Raw genomic sequence first — 18,279 nt, forward strand, 5'->3', positions numbered from 1 at the left:
TAAACCAATAAATGCAGCAGGGGACTTGCCCATTTGATCCAGCAATTTAAAGGATCACAGCTTTGGAGTTACAGTTTCCATGCTATATTGCAGATTTTAAAATGCTGGTTCTTAAAAACTTAGCCTTTACATGAGGCTAAGCCTCTTGATGAGGATGATTAAGAAGAAATATATTGATACAAATATGGGCTTTGTATTTATTTTTTAGTATGGAAACAATATGATAGCATGCTGTAAAATGAAAGACAGGGACACAGGCAACTCTCTCTTGTCTCACTAATCCTGCACCTGGTGAATTCAACCTATTAGCCTGCCATTCCAGAGGAAAGGGCATGTTTTGTAAACAAATTTCACAGAGCTTACCTCTGAAACCTAAAAAAAACTCCAAAAAACCCCCACATCTATTTCACAATATAGCAACTCAAGGTAATTAGAAATGTCTTCCTTTCCAGTGTGAATATAATTTCCTGGTTAATCTGGTAATGGCCACATAAAAAAATGGAAGGGTGAGAGAACACTGCATTGTGAAAGCTGGTAGGTAGCAATAGTTAAAATCCAAAACAACCCTATTTGGTAAAAATATAAGAATGCTAATGCCACTAATAGAGGCCTATAGCATGATCTAAAGATTAAATAAGGTCTGTTAAGTAACGTTAATTCATGAGACAGCCTTTACATCTATGTGGTAGTAGGAGTCCCTGGCTGGTAAAGGAGTAGAAAGAGTAATCTCCTTAAGAATGTCACATCCATCTGTATGCACCATCTGTCAAAGGAATCCTGAAAGGAGAGGCTATAGAAGAATCCAAAATATGTTCAGCTGTTCTAATGTAAATTGCTTCCCGATACTGTAATCTCACTACTGTATTCATACATATATGTAGGTGTAGGTGTGTGTGTGTGTGTGTGTGTGTGTGTGTGTGTGTGTATATATATATATATATATATATATATATATATAGAGAGAGAGAGAGAGAGAGAGAGAGAGAGAGAGAGAGAGAGATTCACCTCTTTTACTTTGTACTAAATGATTAGATACCTTTTACACTATCCTATTTTGGCATACCATTCAAAATTTAAGCTGTTAAAAAGAAAACAAATAGCCCTACAACTAATGGAGATTAGACAAGAGTCAAACTGATTCCTACCATCTTTTACATCAGAGCAATTCCATATTTTAAATACATTCATTATAGGGGAAAGAGGTAACCACAGTGATTTAATTACATCACTTCTTTTTGCACTTGTTTTGAGGCTGTCAGGAGTTGGGAAAAGAGAAAAAAGTGGGCAAACAATTTGAAAAAAGAAATAAAGTGGTTTGCAATCTTTTTATACCCTTTTATGGGAGTGCTATTGAAATAAATGAGTCTTAAGGCATGGCTACAGTCAAATGAACGTAATTTATGATCTAGTCAAAGACAGTCAGATCATGTGGTTTCTTCCTTCCATCATTTCCTGAAAGAGGAAATTGTCAGCAAGGCATGTCAGAGGAATTTCCGATTTTAGCAGTTTGTTTCAAAAGAGATACAAGACCATATGTAGTCACCTGTTATTAGCAATACTTTCCTCTTGCTTCAGAAAAGGATACAAATTCACCCAAGTGAAAAATCTACTTCCAATCTTTCTCTAATCTGAAAAACATTATTCTTAGAAAGAACATAAACAATGATAGTGTATTTTAAAAAACTGAATGAAATAAAAGTTCAGTATTTAACCTTGAACAGAACCTTGTTAATAAAAAAGAGCCTCTATCCGCATCAGCTTGAACAGTAGATGAAAGTCTGAAGTATTACATTAATTAAGTTATAGGAACTGTGTGTACATGACTCTCAGTATGGATTCAACATCACGTGTGTAGACAACTGGGGCCTTATTTGTATGCCATCCAAACAGGGCCCCAAATAGGAGTTCAACAGTCTCCACAAAGAATTTATATTTGTCTCTTAAGGAGAGTCAGGAGCCTCCAGTGGCCTAGGGGATAAAAGCCTTGTGACTTGAAGGTTGGGTTGCTGACCTGAAGGCTGCCAGGTTCGAATCCCACCCGGGGAGAGCGTGGATAAGCCCCCTCTATCAGCTCCAGCTCCATGCGGGGACATGAGAGAAGCCTCCCACAAGGATGGTAAAACATCCGGGCATCCCCTGGGCAACGTCCTTGCAGACGGCCAATTCTCTCATTCCAGAAGCAACTCCGGTTGCTCCTGACACGAAAAAAAAAAAATAGGGAGAGTTTCCAGGAATTTCTAGCGCATAAGAGCTCTTGAAATTAATACTTGAGATGTTCCCAAGGCTATTTTCCCCAAAACAAGTAAAGTTTAAAAAACTTACAGCAAGACCTATTTGCTGGACTTTTCTCTATGCAATAGTGATCTCTACAATAGCTCTCTCAGAAAATGGCCAGGTCATGTATTATTATTATTATTATAGATTGACACAAAGACATAGTATGACACAGCAAACAAGATAGATATGCTGGATTTCGTTTCACAAAATCACAAGTCGAACACTTCCCAAGTGTCTAGGACTGTGTGATGTATTTTCGGATGATGCGTGCAGATCCCAGTAGGGTGGCCTTTTGCAGTTGGCAGATAGTTGTTGTTGTTGTTGTTGTTGTTATTATTATTATTATTATTATTATTACTATTTTCTCCCACTTTTCTCTCATGGGTGGGACTCATTTTAATATAGTAACTGTTTTAAAAGGCAATGGAATAGGAGTCACATAATAAAATGGCTAGGAGAGAAGTGGCACAATTTGATCTTCTTCATGTTCTTCCACTTAAGAAGTTAACTGTATTTGCCTGATAAACTATCTTGCTTGATTCATGCCCATATTCTTCAAGGCTGCAAGCTGACTGGCATCATATCAACAAATCTAGGCCTGTAGCCAATTTGAAATCGATCTATAGAGTTAGTCATATCCCAACATATGTGATGCCCAACTGCCTGAGGATATTTGTGACTAAAGATGACTGCTAAAATCCTTAGAATTAAAAGATGGTTTCTTTAGGAATATTAACATAAATCCCTTTTTCAAGATAGCTGGAATCAACTCACCTACAAGGAATTTATTACCTCTGAAACTCTATCAGTCACTCTATTTCTGTTCATGCTGTAAGTCCAGAAGTGCAAGGAGCAAGCAAGCAATGTGCACTGGACTTATACTTTGAGAACACGCCCTTCCTCCAGTCCAACTTCTCTTTCTATCGACTATATCAAATGTGCATCATTTACATTTCACTAAATCTGTGTAAATGAAAGAGCTGATGGTAAGTGAAACTACTATGTGGCTGCAATTTTTAGAATTAGAAAATATTCTGATGTTCCTCTAACAACCATCCTGTGAGGTTTATCAGGCTATGAGACCTAATGACCCATCTTCACTCAAAATGTTCATAGTTCAGTGGGGTTCAGCAGATTCCTCAATTTTTTCTGATTAAAAATGCAAAGAGCTACTGCCCATTAGAGGAGAACAGAGGAGAACAAACAACCTTTAGTGCCATTCCTTTCCACATCCCTTGTAGGGATGGGGCCTGTCATAAATCTTTAGTACAAATTCTATAGTAAGGCTACATGTACTGCATACAGAAATTGATGGATCACTGTAGAATTTTAAATTTCTAAGGCCCTGAAAATGTCACAGTTGTCACTGTACACATTACTAAAACACATCAACACACTTGTAGAAGGTTCACTGCTCAACAAAATAACTGGGTAGACAAATGACTGATACCACGGCTTATACAAGGATTTGTGGTTTTATTTTCAGGGGAGGGGGGAGAAAAGTAGAGATTCATGCTAGTTAATAGCACAAAGAGGCATGGTAGGCCTGAGTGGAATCTGGATTAAAACCCATGAGCTGGGCAGTATTGCACCTACATATGTATATCTGCTCTTTAAAATGTGCTGAAAGCTCTAATCCATCCTCGCATAGTCCCAATGTGACTCTCATGGCCCAGCTACTTGTTAAAAGAAACATTAATTGTGCAAGGTGAAACTACATGAAAACTATATGAAACTACATATCTAGTTTGGCCATCAGGGTAGCCTTCTTTCCAGCTATTTTTCCTTACCACTTATTTTGCTTCCTTAAGATTTTGCTGTATGGATTTTAGCCAATTTTACTATTAGAAAACAAATGAACTATAAGGGTAGCAATGTCACTACTGCCTGCTGCTCAAGAAACGTTAAGATTTATGAAATGTTTTTAATAGCTTTCAAACTAAATAAACACAGCTGCACCTGACCCAACAGCAGGCTTCGGCAGATCTTTTGGCATGACATCAGGGAGAACACAGTGTCAACCAGTTCAGCTTTGTTTATTTATAACAATTACAACAACAATTCCAACTACTACTCCTGGAGAGTCATTCATAATGTCCTCAATAAGGAAAGGATCAATTATATTGTAATAGTAATAGTTTATCAATTCGAATCAATACCATTATATATAACATAATATCAAAAGACAGTTGAGTTTTAGAGCTGATTGCTGAGTGCTGAGCTAAGCAAACTTCTTGCTCAGAAACCAATGTTTTCTTTACAGAAAAACAATTTTCTGTTCAGAAAAGAATAGTTTTCTGAAAAGGCATCCTCATGATATCTTTGCACAATAATATCTCCACAATTCATAGACAAAGTTGTTTTACTGTTTCGCCATTGCTATTTGTTATTAAGTTGACTTGGTCTCATAGCAACCTATGAATGACAGACCTCCAAGCACCCCAGTCATCAACTGCCCTGCTCAGGTCTTGCAAAGTCAAAGCTGGCCATGTCTGACAGAATGAATACACTTATAGTGTAACCTCCCTGTATATATGCTTCTGTATGTGTGAAGAAAATTGTAACTGTAAACCATCAAGATCCAATGCTATAGGGAATACTTGGAAATATATATTACATACATATGCCTATTAAAATAGTCTCATTAATTTTGGAGAGTTCCCATTTAAACATGATTCAAAGAGGAAAATCTAGTATTTCAAAGTCAACATTTTAAATAATACTACAAGAGTGTGTTCTACTGTGGAAGGAACCAAAATCGTGTGTCTCAACAATCCCAAAATGGTAAAAGACCTCATTTTGAAATGTTTCCAATTCAATTTTACTGACTTAGACAAAGTAATGGAAAATTCATCACTAATAAAAACAAAAATGAAAGGTGATCCTGTTTTATAAGAATGGGGGGGAAATCTTAAAATAGATTAAGTAAAGGAAGATGTCATGAAGAAAAAGAACCATATCTTTATCATTTCATAGTGTACAAAGAATTTGCAAGAAAAAATGAAGCACTAAGTAGGATGACAGAAAACAACAGAAAATACACAACAATAAAAGGGCCATTATATAAAATTTCCTTCTGGATCTAGCTGAGTGCTTTTATATACTATTTTTCATTCCAAATCTGAGGTATTGCAATATTAAAACTCACAAAACAAAATAAAATGAACTAACAAAATAGATATAAAACATATTTCAATCAATTCACTAGAAATGATAAGGTTAACTGATGCGATTAAGCAGTGGAAAAATGTGTGAACAAGTATCTAAGTGCTCAATTGGTGGTGGAAACATTGTTTCAAAATACCTGGTTGATCCCACAGAAGCTCACTCCACCAAGTGGGCAACATATAGAAAAAAGTCCTCCACCTTACAGCAAAAATGAGTATGATAAAGTCACATATAAGCAGCCAAACCAGGCTAGTTTATAAGGAATAAAGTCTTCTAAAGAATTTGAAAATACTACACTTAAAAAAACAAGTTCAAAGCTGCCTGGGACTTTATAAACTTGTAGTAGGAAAACTAAGGCCAGGCATCAAATTAAAATCTCCCAATTCATCCTGCTGAGATTCCTCAGATGGCAACACCCACTTCATCTGACACTATCACTTCACCAATTCATAGATATTGCATGGTTTTTTCCCATTCTATAAGTCTGAAATTATTCACTGACCTAATGCTCAGCTATTAAGCAGTAAGATTTTTTAAAAACTACTGTATGTTGGAATATTTCACAAATCTTTCCACTTTGGGTATACCTGCTACTGTGGAATGAGGCCCCAAAATACTTTTAAAAAACTGAATTTAAACTTTGTTTGAAAGATATTCCCATTCTTGTTTTAACCCAACAATAACACCTTGAACCTGAAAAATTTAAGCTCTCAATCAATAGATGTGCTGACTGGCAAATTAATTATATTTGCAAGATGATGATGACAATTATTTGTAGCAAAGTCCTAGCAGGATGAAACAGATGGGCAACGTCAGGACTGAAGCACAATCACTATCTGAGTTTTTTCAAGGACTATAATTTTTATTTACTGGATATCCTTCTTTCTCCCAGAATGGGATTTACAGCACCAGTTAGAAAACAGAAACGTGCACTTTCTAGTTAGAACTTATTACTTCAATTCTTAAAGTAAGTTGTTTTTGATACTGTTTGTTGCAGTGTAGACACAATTGCCAGCGTGTTTCAACTACAAACTGACAATTATATCCTAGATAAAGGTAAAGGTTTCCCCTGACATTAAGTCCAGTCATGTCTGACTCTGGGGGTTGGTGCTCATCTCCATTTCTAAGCCGAAAAGCCGGCATTGTTCGTAGACACCTCCAAGATCATGTGGCTGGCATGACTGCATGGAGCGCTGTTACCTTCCCGCCGGAGCAGTACCTATTGGTCTACTCACACTGGCATGTTTTCGAACTGCTAGGTTGGAAGAAGCTGGAGCTATCAGTGGCCACTCACGCTGCTCCCTGGGTTTGAACCTGGGACCTTTCGGTCTGCAAGTTCAGCAGCTCAGTGCTTTAACACACTTCGCCACTGGGGCTCCCGACAATTATATCCTATAATAATAATAATAATAATAATAATAATAACAACTTTATTTTTGTATCCCACAACCATCTCCCCAAAGGGACTCGGGGTGGCTTACAACAGGGACAAGCCCAACACAACAACATAACTTTACATAAAAACAGTGGTTTAAAACAGTAGTTAACAGCAGTAAAATATGCATATTATATAAAATTTTCTTAAAACTTAGCATCAATTGCACATATAACAGAGGGTCACTAGTGCAAGGACTTTAAAAGGGTCCGTAAGTAAAATCAGGGCAGGGGACGAACTAGGGTTCCATTAAAGTACTAAGACATATAGAGTGAGGAGCAATGAGAAAGTGCAGTACAATTTTGTAACCAGGGTTACATGTCTGGTGGTCTTATTCACTCAAAGGCGCTTTGGAAAACTCCTACTTTCATACCACATGCAAAACTACTCAAAAACATAAAAGATGTTTCTTACTTTTCTATTTCCATTTGCTCCAAATGTGCTCTCAACTTAATGATCATGGAAAACCAGACATTCTCAGAAGATAGCACATTACTGATCCAGCAAATTAAAAACAGCCATTCCATCATCAAAGCCAGAGTACATAAAATTCATTATGCAAAGGATTCTGAGGTACAAGCTGAATAATTATTTGAAGATGATACTTAAGTACAGTAGAGTCCCACTTATCCAACATAAACGGGCTGGCAGAACATTGGATAAGTGAAAATGTTAGATAATAAGGAGGGGTTAAGGAAAAGCCTAGTAAATGTTATGATTTTACAAATTTAAGGACCAAAACACCATGTTTTACAACAAATTGACAGAAAAAGCTGTTCAATACACGGTAACATTATGCAGTAATTACTGTATTTATGAATTTAGCACCAAAATTTGCAATGTATTGAAAATATTGACTACAAAAACACTGACTACTAAAAGGCCGACTGCGTTGGATAATACAGAACATTGGATAAGCGAAGGTTGGATAAGCGAGACTCTATATACATTTCAACAGAGGAGGGAAGCAAACTAGGCATTTAAATGTTAACTCTGAGCAGGAATGTCAATCGCACAATGAAACTTCATTTCATACAGTATTTATATTAATATTAAATAGTTTTCGTATAAATTACAGTATCTTCAACAAGAATTTAATTTCTTCACATACAGGCTTACCTATCTCAACATTTTATTTCACTAAAAGCTCTTATTTTATCTAAAAAATCTAAATACATTTGATTTCCAACCAAAACACAGATGTCATTTTTAGCAAACCATAAACGCAGCAAGGAATTAAGAATTTACTTATGTTTATCCTTTCCATATCTATAACTCAAAAGTAAAAAGGAAGAATAATTACGAGAAGCACTTTTTAAAGAAATTCTGTTTTCTAATGACTAAGTGTGGAAATAAATACCTTCTATGACTATTTCAGAATAAATCACTGTTAAGGGTTATCGATCTACCTACCTACCTATCTATCTCTTACAGCCAGGCAAAGTACAACCCTCCAAAAGTTGTTAGACTGCTTCTTCTACTGTTGATAGCCTGACGAATTACATTGGATGCTGAGAGCTGCACCAGTATCTGCAATGTCACACTTTGCAAACCAAACTATGTAAGCCAATTAATGGGAAATGCCCGGCCATTTCCTGGTGACAGATAATCTGGCTCAACAAGCTAACTTTGTTATGCTTTCCTAACTTCTGATCAAATAATAACTTACATTTTAATTTCACTTTCATTTACTCCTCCCTTATAAAATGCCATTATTTAATGATAAATTTTCTTTCAACTAACATAATATCTTTAAAAGGTGTATTTTCAACAGAATACTAGTGGCTTGGAGCACAATCCACTCAATACATCGGCATACACTTATTCATTTGAAATGGGGGATGCAAATATAGCCTTAGTTCTGTCAGTCCTGCCCACACATTTCCTTTTTTGCAAAATGTTGCTGACAGGTATATCTCTATATCTAATCATCATATCTGTGAAATATGTTATTGTCTGGGATTCCTCATTACAGACCAAAGATTCATTTGTTTTGATGACTTTCTCGCAAAATGAATTTATTAAACTACTAAAAAAAACCAAGTATTTCATGCTGCTTGTTTTATTTATAGCTTTTCTTGAGATCCTCTTTGAAAAGGTTTAAAGGTCATTCAAATATGTTTTGAACACATAAAAAACCAGGACACATTGAATATTCTGGAGCAATAAGAGTAAAGCACCATATCCACATATAGCAATGCAGCTTTGTGAGAATATCAATTACTTCTGGCAATAGTTGGCACAACTGTCTAATGGAAAATTCTTCACATTTCCACACAAGCATGCTTGCTTGATATATCTAAAACACTTCCCTGAAATAGGACAGCTCCCAGTTTCTTCATCAGAAAAGAATACAGATGTGTATTCCCTATGTTTCTACTATTACAACTGCAAATAAAAGCAAAAGGTCATATTTAAATGGCAGGTCAAGTATACTGCTGTTAAAGTTTTAAAATGTTTTTTAAAAACTATGCCTTAAAAATATGGTTTGTGTTAACTGTAGTACAAGTGATAAAAACTGTCATTCTGGATAAAAGGGGAAAATTTATGAAGCAGAGATGTCCGTTGCACTGGCAAAGCTACAAATAACGCCATGAAAGTCATGGGAATCTGTTATGAAAGGAGTATGAGCAAGACAAGAAGTATGCTTGCAATCATCTAATTTAACTAACAGCTAATCTAACTCTAGAGAGCTTTAACATTTGAAGATGGAAAATATTACAGAATGATTTTCACTGGCAGTGCAGAAATCAAAAACGTCTCTAGGGGAAAGTCTCAGATATTTTCAGTCATAGCTACTGTAGTAACCTTGACAATGAACATACAAACTGAAGGTCTACATTTGCTTTCTTTTCCATTTTAGTCCCTGACATGCCAAGCACTCTGCCATTCCCTAATGGGCTTTCCTGCAATGCTTACAGTCTCTTGCCAAGTTTTATTTGCTCTTAAAAATATTGTCTGCATTGCATCTGTGGCATTACATCATTGAAGAGAAGACTGACATGTATTTGTCATTCGTACTCATCTACCTCAATTTGTTCTGTTCACTGATCAGGGAATTCAGACATCTTGGTTACACACTGCTCCATGAAGGATTCATAAGGTAGGATGCAATACAATTTCTGATTGATGTCCAGTTAAAGAGAGTATTCCACCTCCTGAAACAACTTATCCCACTGCTGAATTCATCTTATCTCTAGGAAGATTCTCTTACTTATTCAAAGAGGCAAACTTTCCTTGCATTTTCTACCTGGTAGTTCCAGACCTGCTCTCTGAAGCAACACTGAACAGCTCACATCCATCTTCATTACAACTATCATGTTAGTGTTCTATCACCCATGTTAGGCATTCCCACTGTGAGAAATTTTCCAGCACCATGGAAGAGTAGAATTATCACTTCCAACAAAGCATTCTGCTTCTGTTTATATACCCAAAGAAAGGATGTCACACAACCAATTGACATTAAGCATCTGATCTCCTAGGAAGCAGGCAAGAAAATGTAATGCTCATATATTCAAACTGAGCATTGGAACAACTCAACAAAAATCTTAAAACAAGCATCTCGTATTAAAGAAATACACAACTTGACAGTGAATATCCAAAAAGAAACACTTGGTATATACTATCAAGCAAAGTAGGAATGAAGTGTAAATAGGAGGACAGTATAAGAATCTCAAAGCTCTTTTTCGGTTCTGTCACGCAAAGAGGATTCCCCCGTAAAGTTGAAACTCCAATAATATATCCTGAATTTTCCTAATGGTAATGTAAGTCTTTTCCCTTCGGGCTAAAACCATGACATTAAACTATAGCCTCTATGAAAAATAATGATTTTACTTTTAGCAAATCACACTACAGCTGGATTTTTAATGATTGTTTAATATACTGTATATGTCTATTTTATTAATGAGTCCCCTAGGAGGTGAGAAGGGTGGGTTATAAATATGGCAAATAAATAAATACATACATACATACATACATAAATTCTGTGCTCTTCCACACTGATATATTTTCATCTTATATCTCAGTTGACTCACAAACAGTTTACAGAACATATACATATACAGGCAGTCCCAGAGTTACAAATATCTGAATTACAAACAATTCATAGTGAAGAACGGGGGTGAGACAAAAGGAAGTGAGGGAAATCTATCCCTAGGAAGAGAAATTCACTCCTGAAAGAGTTATAATGGAGAAAAGATGTCTCCACTGAAACTTTATCACCAATCCTTGTTTCTACAACAAAACAAAATTTCCAAAATCCAATTATCACAGGGACAGAAAGTGAGGTGAAATCTTATTAACAAGAGCACAGACAGCAAAACAAATACCCTTTCCTATGCTATCCAAAGCTTGCATATTCAATAACACCTTGCATTTAAAAATGTACCTTTTCCAACTTTCAGCTTAAGAACCAACCTGGGTTGCTGTTGTTAGTTTTTTTGTTTTGTTTTTTGTTTATATTGTCTTACCTACCCGAGGGGGGGGGGGGAGACCCAATGGCTTTGTCAGCCTGAGACAAGCAATATGAGAAAATGTGGTGGCCAACATTCAGCTATAGGCTGATCATAATTGATCCCTGTGTTTCAAAGAAACATATATAAGCTAATGCTAATAAAATGAATACTTTTTACTGGTATATTCTATCAATTTCAATAGCTTGATGTGGTGGTTTTTGATATATCTTATGCTATCACTTTACTACAGTAAATTTGTTATTACTAATTAATATAAATTTGCCATTCATGAAGAGATTAGAGTTGAACAGTAGAAAAACAGAAGTGTTAAATATTTGGTGAACTGACTCAACATTCCTGTTACTAAACATTCTATCAAACAAGCTTCTGCAAGGCTGGTTTTGAGAGGTCTCAGTCTGATGAAAGGGCAAGTCTTAGAAAGCTGGTTTCACAAGCTCTCCCCATAAGTCTACCAGACATTACCAAGAACATCCTCCTTGATCTCATGTTTGCATTCTATTGTTCTTTAAATGGAACTATCATGGTAGGCTCTTTAAAATTGTTGGAGACAAAATATGAAATACAAGAATATTGCTATAAAAAGGTGAAAATAGTAAAGGCTGCTTCACATTAAGGATTAAATTTTACAATTATATTTACCTGTGCACATAGTGTAGCTGATGTACAGAATCAATTGCTACCACCATTTCAGCTAAATAAAAACGAGCCATTTCTTCAGGTAATCGGTCCTCGAACTTACTGAGTAAAGTAAGTAAATCTCCACCAACATAATAATCCATAACCAGGTACTAGGCAAAAACAAAATAAAAAGAAGATTTAATACATAAGTAAAGGTTGCAAATATTCAGCAAAAACAACTAAGTTGTGATAGAATATGCAACTCCTCCCACAATAATGGTGTCTGCCTTTTGGCAGAACTACAGTCTTCTACATAAACAGTGCCACAATAAAAAAAATGTAGTAAAGTCCTGGTGTGGGAGAGGATTTTCTGAGCCACTCCAGCCATTGTTCTCCTGATATTGTTCCTTATTACCTGCAAATTGTGAGAGTAGTGCATAGGAGTATTTTCAAACCCCATAGCTAGAAGACAAGGTTAGTGCTAGACAAGGAATGTTACTTCCAGCATTAAAAGGGAACAGAAGAAAGCCTGCTCGAAACGTTATTAAACCAACAAAATGTCAATTCTGGTATCAATCCCATGGAATTCAGTCGCAAAACATTGGATATATTTGGATTTTGGAGATCTAAAGAGATTTACAAACTTTAGAAGAGCACACACAACTGTTCAACACAACACATTAAGAAAACAAAATGTCTTCTTCTTCTTCTACTCATCATCATCATCATCATCTTTATTTATATCCCACCTTTCTCCCCATGGGGACTCAAGGCAGCTGACATCTACCCACACTAAACAGTTTAAAATTTACAAAAATTTAAAAAGCAATTAAATACTGTAGTAACAAGTGTGCTAAAACAGAATTAAAACACAGCAAATACTGTACATGAAAATGGCCTTTAAAACTTACTAAATAGTTTTCATCCTGGAAGGCATAGTGCAATGTTGTAATCCATTGGTTGTCTCCGTTCACTAATACATCCCTTTCTTCTCGAAAACAAGCTGTCTGAAGGGTAGAAAAATTGTGTTTTAGGGAAAACACCAGTTTCATTTAAAGCCAGAGGTTTGAAGGGGCAACACAGATTGTACAATTGCTTTTACCTCTAGACCAGAATTGTGCAATTGTGGGTTCTTCTACAACTCATTACAACCAGGGGCAGTTAAGCAGGTATCAGATCTCAGGGAACTGAGAAACCTGGTTGAGTAACACTGCTGCAAAAATCCTTATTCTTATTACCATGGGGTATAGACTGGAATAATGGGTTACAGTTTATACGTATAGTAGCTCATACAATGAAGACTCTAAGTAGATCATATAGAAGACTCTAAGAAATGTACAGCAAAACAGGATCCCAACAGGTGAGTTTCCAGAGAAATTTAGAACAGGAGGAATCTGTCAGCATGGCAGTAGGTACAAATGAGGTAAAAAATAAGTTTTAAATTTAATGTTAAGCACTTGTATCCTAAAACATTGTTTTGTACCATTATTTCCAATTTAGACATTATAACCCCCCCCCCCCCTAATAAGTTACACAAAATGTCTTGGTCAGAAAGAGGTCCTGAATACAAAAGGTCCTGCTCTAATCAACTCCTTAGAGCTGAATAGTTAATAGGAGCTGAATAGTTAATAGGTTAGACTTTCTCCAGAAAGTTCTTAAAAGCTTCCAGGAGCATTATAATTCCTGTAGCTATACGGGAAGTTATATATATATAGCTTTCTGGAATGAACTTCAATATATGTGAAGAAATTAAACAGTATTTTTGCATTTTTTCGCTTATATTTGAAAAAAGATTACTTATCTGGGCTGCCTTTTTGATTAGATGGAAAATCTGGTGCAGTGCAGAAGAACTGTCTAAGCATAAGTTAAAACTATATGTATATGTATACATTCTATATCTATAGAGGAGGTTTGGCCTATACACATTACACAAAAAACAGATAAATGTAATTTGTTGCATATAGCTAGAAGAGATTAATAGTGTTCTTTGATCACGACTATGAAGAGGATATTATTCTTTTAAAGTTAGACCATCAATGCTGTATTAATATTAAAAGCTTCTAAACTATACAATCATTTAAGCTTTTCTTCATTTAGATCCTGCTTTATGAAATTTCTGACATTTTCTTAGTCTTAGGAAAAACATTTTCTCTTTATTACTGAAATTTTGTTTCTGTACTGTATATAATCCCAGGCTACTGATGTAGTGATATTAATGATACAATTAAGGAAGGCTGATAGATCAATAGCAGACCATTTGCTTCATATTCTAGGCATCTCATTAAGGTCCTGAAAAGACTGGAAAGGGAGAAAGTCAATACTGGATGGAACAGATAACTCTAGTTACAGGAAAAGGTAGCTGGATATGCTCATGTGCTCCATTCAAAGTATCTATTTACAGAACAAAAGTGTTTCTGAAGCGAACCATTGGACTGTCAGAATCTAAATTCCTTTTTTATCTTTAGAAAGCAAAGAATCATTACCAATGAAGAAGGTTTACAGAGCCTATTCAAGTTGTACAACTTGAGAAACTATTTGTGACTACATTTTCTCTAGAATCTAGTCACTAAATTTTATCAGATGCCACACTCAGGTAACAAAACCATAAATGTGTAGAGTGCACCACATTATCATATTTTCTCCAAGAATATATTTCTATAATACAGGCAACAGATATTATACATTTAAGCATATATTTCAGCTACGTTGTTGTTTTGGACTTTAAAGTAATACATTTTTGCTTCAGTTTTTTTATACTAATCTAAAATAAGCATTATGGAAACTTTAAGGCTACATGTGAAAGTTGAAATCCAGCAAAAAGAAAATTTTGGCCTTATCAGTCATATCTTAGTCCAAAGATACTGGAAATAGATGCATTTCTAGCCACAAGTAAGGAGCTATCTATTGGGATCACCTCAATAGATGGCAGTGTAGTTTGCTGTTAAAGAACCGAACTATTAAAAGGAGTGGAGCAAATGCAATTTTCTTAACTTCCCCAAATAGGTGATCAGCATTGCTAAAACTGGCACCCCTAGCCATCTGTTCAGTACTGAACACATTATTGCAATCTTGTAACATGACCCAAGGATGCAACACTGGGTACTTAATGTGGAGACCAAGTAACAGAAGCTATGTGCATCCACCCCTTCAGGGAAAATGGTTCACAAGACAGCAAAATATTTATGCCTGGAAACCTGGTTCTGAATACATACTGCCTTTCTTGGATCCAAACAACAGTAGATAGTAATTTGAATTATCCGTATTTAGGATGCAAGCACATTTTCAGTTTCCTTAGTTGCAGAGTTTAGTCCCACATTTAAACATTTTTGAAGAACAAAATAAGCATTTTAAAAAGATGCTGAAACTTCAATATAAGTTTGTAAATGTCTTTTACCAAATTAGTAACAAGTATCATGCAAAAATAGAAGGAAATTCTAAAAAATGAAGTGTGATAGGCCCATGCTGTTTATTATCTCAAGCATTTCAAGATCGGCTTCTGCAATAAGCAATAAACCTGGTTGAACACATTTAGTTTGTCTATTAAACAAACTAATTTTTGCAGTAACTTGAATATGCATTCCTTGAACCTTACCTCAGCTCTTTTCAGCATCTCCCATTTATTTAATATTTTCATGGCAAATACTTTATCTGCATTTTTCAATTTCACCACTGCAACCTATAAAATTAAAATGCATTTTAGAAAGATATTTGTATACTGCAAAAGATTTCCAAGACAGTTCGTTTTCACAGTCTTACTGCAAATGACACCAAAATGATTTCAGATTTTACTATGCATATTGAAAAATATAGTATTATAGATGTATTTTATTTCAATATATTTTGTAACCATAGTGGGATAAAGGCAAGATATAAATTATAAAACAGTAAGTGATAAAAATTATCAGAAACATGATTAGTTATAGCTTGACTAAATTTCCTCAAACTGAGATAACAATATATCTGTGAAAACTCTATAGAAAGATATAGCTCAAGTTACCAGATCCTTCTTTTGAATAATTTTCTGACTACAGTTATAGTATACTAAATCATAATGCAAACAAAAAACTATATCTCACAACTGCTGATGGATTATTGCTCTGTGGTACATGCCCTAATTTTCCAGGGTCTTGAAAAGTCTCACTTGCTTTACAGACCTTCTTGGATCAACATGTTTGTTTTTTTAAAATAATCTTTATTGGTCCATTCCACAGGGATTGTTATTATACCTTTTCTCCTTACTATACTGTATAATCTTGTTACCTTTCACACTCTTGTTCATCTAATTTTCAGTCTTCTCCATTCATAACGTTGTCAGAGAAGACTAATCAAAACTTATCTGCCATTTTTCCTGGAAGTAGGTTTTAACTAGTGACCAGTCCGTTTTACGTCTTCTATTCTGCTCTTGCAGCAGGAATGTCATTGAGTCCAAGTCCATAAATTCCCTTCGTTTTAAAATCCAGTTGTCAACGGTCAGAATATCTTTGGTGTGCCACCTCTGAGCCACCAGAGTCCTTGCCGCTGCCATTATATAAAATAAGATAATGCCTTTTTTCCTTCCTAACTCAAAATCTGTTATGTTAAGCAAGAAATATTCCGGTTTGAAATCATATTATATCCTTAATATTTTTTGGGAGTGTTCGTGGATTTTCTTCCAGAAACCCTTCACCTCCTTACAGTCCCACCATGCGTGGTAAAAGGTCCCCAATTTATCACCACATTTCTAGCACTTCTTCTTTTGGTTCTTATAATATTTAGCCAACTGTGTGGGGGTTAGATACCAACTGAAAAACATTTTGTACCAGTTTTCCATTCTTTATTCACATTTTTTAGAGAAATCGCACTCCTATACAAGCTTTAGATTCTGTGCTCTAGAAAGGATCACCATAAAACCCCATGGGGACATAAAAAGGATTTTACTACAGAGGGAAGCCTTTTGGATATTTAAATTACATACAGTCCATCCACATGGCTTAAATGATAAATTAGATCTCTCTTGGTTTTTGTAATTACCCTTAATGAGTTCTCCAAGTAGCTAGCAATCCTTAAAAAGGGAGCTACCTCCATGAGCTAATTGCTCACAAATGGAAGGCAGTAGGATCATTATCCACAATTGAAGTGCTACAGCAGAGCCACAAACTCCTTAGTGGAAGTAAGTGTTTTTCTTTGTTTAAATGAGTGTTAAACCAATGAGAAATTGTTTAATGTTACTGGGTGCTGGCAACAGCAAATCTATTATGTTGTCTTTTTTAAATATAGTTTACAAAAGCTGCAGAAAAATCTACTACAAAGGCATGAAAGAACCTTCAGAAGCTACCTGAAGAAGGGATTTTGATCCAGAAACAAGGGTTACAAAAGACCCGAGAATCCTTGTTGTTCTACATTCCTTGGTTCTACATTCCTTTATGTTTTACATTCCTTTTGCGCATCTCCAAAACATTAACCTACATGGGACTATGATGAATTTATCCAAAGTGTGAACCACAATATACAAGTGTTTATTCCTTTGACCATGCATTTCTAAGACTTTTATCTACATGGGACAATACTGGAATTTAAAGTGTTGTACTCAGTTATTGAACATACCTATCTGTTACTGAAAAACATACAAACATGAATATAATGTTTGATGTAATGCTGTAAACAGTTTGTATTTGTGTATTACTCATGTGCCTGTAAGGATTATAATTTGTCTGTTACTATTGTTCTATTCTGCATAACTCTCCCATATCTGCCAATATTGGAACCAAGTAAGGTCTTTATCTATTTTCCTAAGTTCTTCTAGTGATTTAAAACTCCAGATATTATCTTTTCCCCCCCAATAACTCCTTATAGGTTAACCAATTTTCCCTTGTTTTCTCTTTTCTGGTAGGCCTCCCCTCACGAGATCCAACTGAGTTTGTTTTTGGGCTCTTTTTGTTCTGAACTAATAAACTCTACTTTTATTAAAGACTGGTCTGGTGCTTTAAGGGGTCTGTCTTGCAACACCACCTGCTCCTAAGGTCGTGGCCCTCCAAATTAAGAGCCTTCTTTTTAGTTAGAGTTGCCCAGTCCTTCACCCATACCAGAACGCATGCCTCAAAATATAACTGAAAATTCGGTAGAGACAAACCTCCTCTCTTATTAGAATCAGTTAACAATTGAAAGCTGATCCTAGCTTTTTTCCCTCCCATATGAACTTTATGATGTCCCTTTTCCATTCTTTGAACCAGTAGTTGGTCCTTATTATCGGTATCATCTGGAACAGGAACAATAGTTTAGGTAAAACGCTCGTTTTGTTTAATGAGATTCTACGTAACAGGGACAGAT

The 18,279-nt window shown here is 35.5% G+C and overlaps 1 protein-coding gene across 14 annotated transcripts in view; it reads right to left on the reverse strand.

Annotated features, from left to right (window-relative positions):
• Positions 1-18,279, reverse strand: part of cdc42bpa (CDC42 binding protein kinase alpha) — a 174,841-nt gene that overhangs the window by 105,996 nt on the left and 50,566 nt on the right. For all 14 annotated transcript variants that reach the window (XM_062972916.1, XM_062972902.1, XM_016990695.2 and 11 more), the window contains exons 3-5: positions 15,566-15,649; positions 12,885-12,980; positions 11,995-12,143 (exon numbers count right to left, since the gene is read on the reverse strand). In XM_062972916.1, coding sequence (XP_062828986.1) covers positions 11,995-12,143; positions 12,885-12,980; positions 15,566-15,649 — 329 coding nt within the window. The remainder of the gene's footprint in view (positions 1-11,994; positions 12,144-12,884; positions 12,981-15,565; positions 15,650-18,279) is intronic.

Source organism: Anolis carolinensis, chromosome 1, assembly GCF_035594765.1.
Source record: "Anolis carolinensis isolate JA03-04 chromosome 1, rAnoCar3.1.pri, whole genome shotgun sequence".
NCBI classification, from domain to species: Eukaryota; Metazoa; Chordata; class Lepidosauria; order Squamata; family Dactyloidae; genus Anolis; species Anolis carolinensis.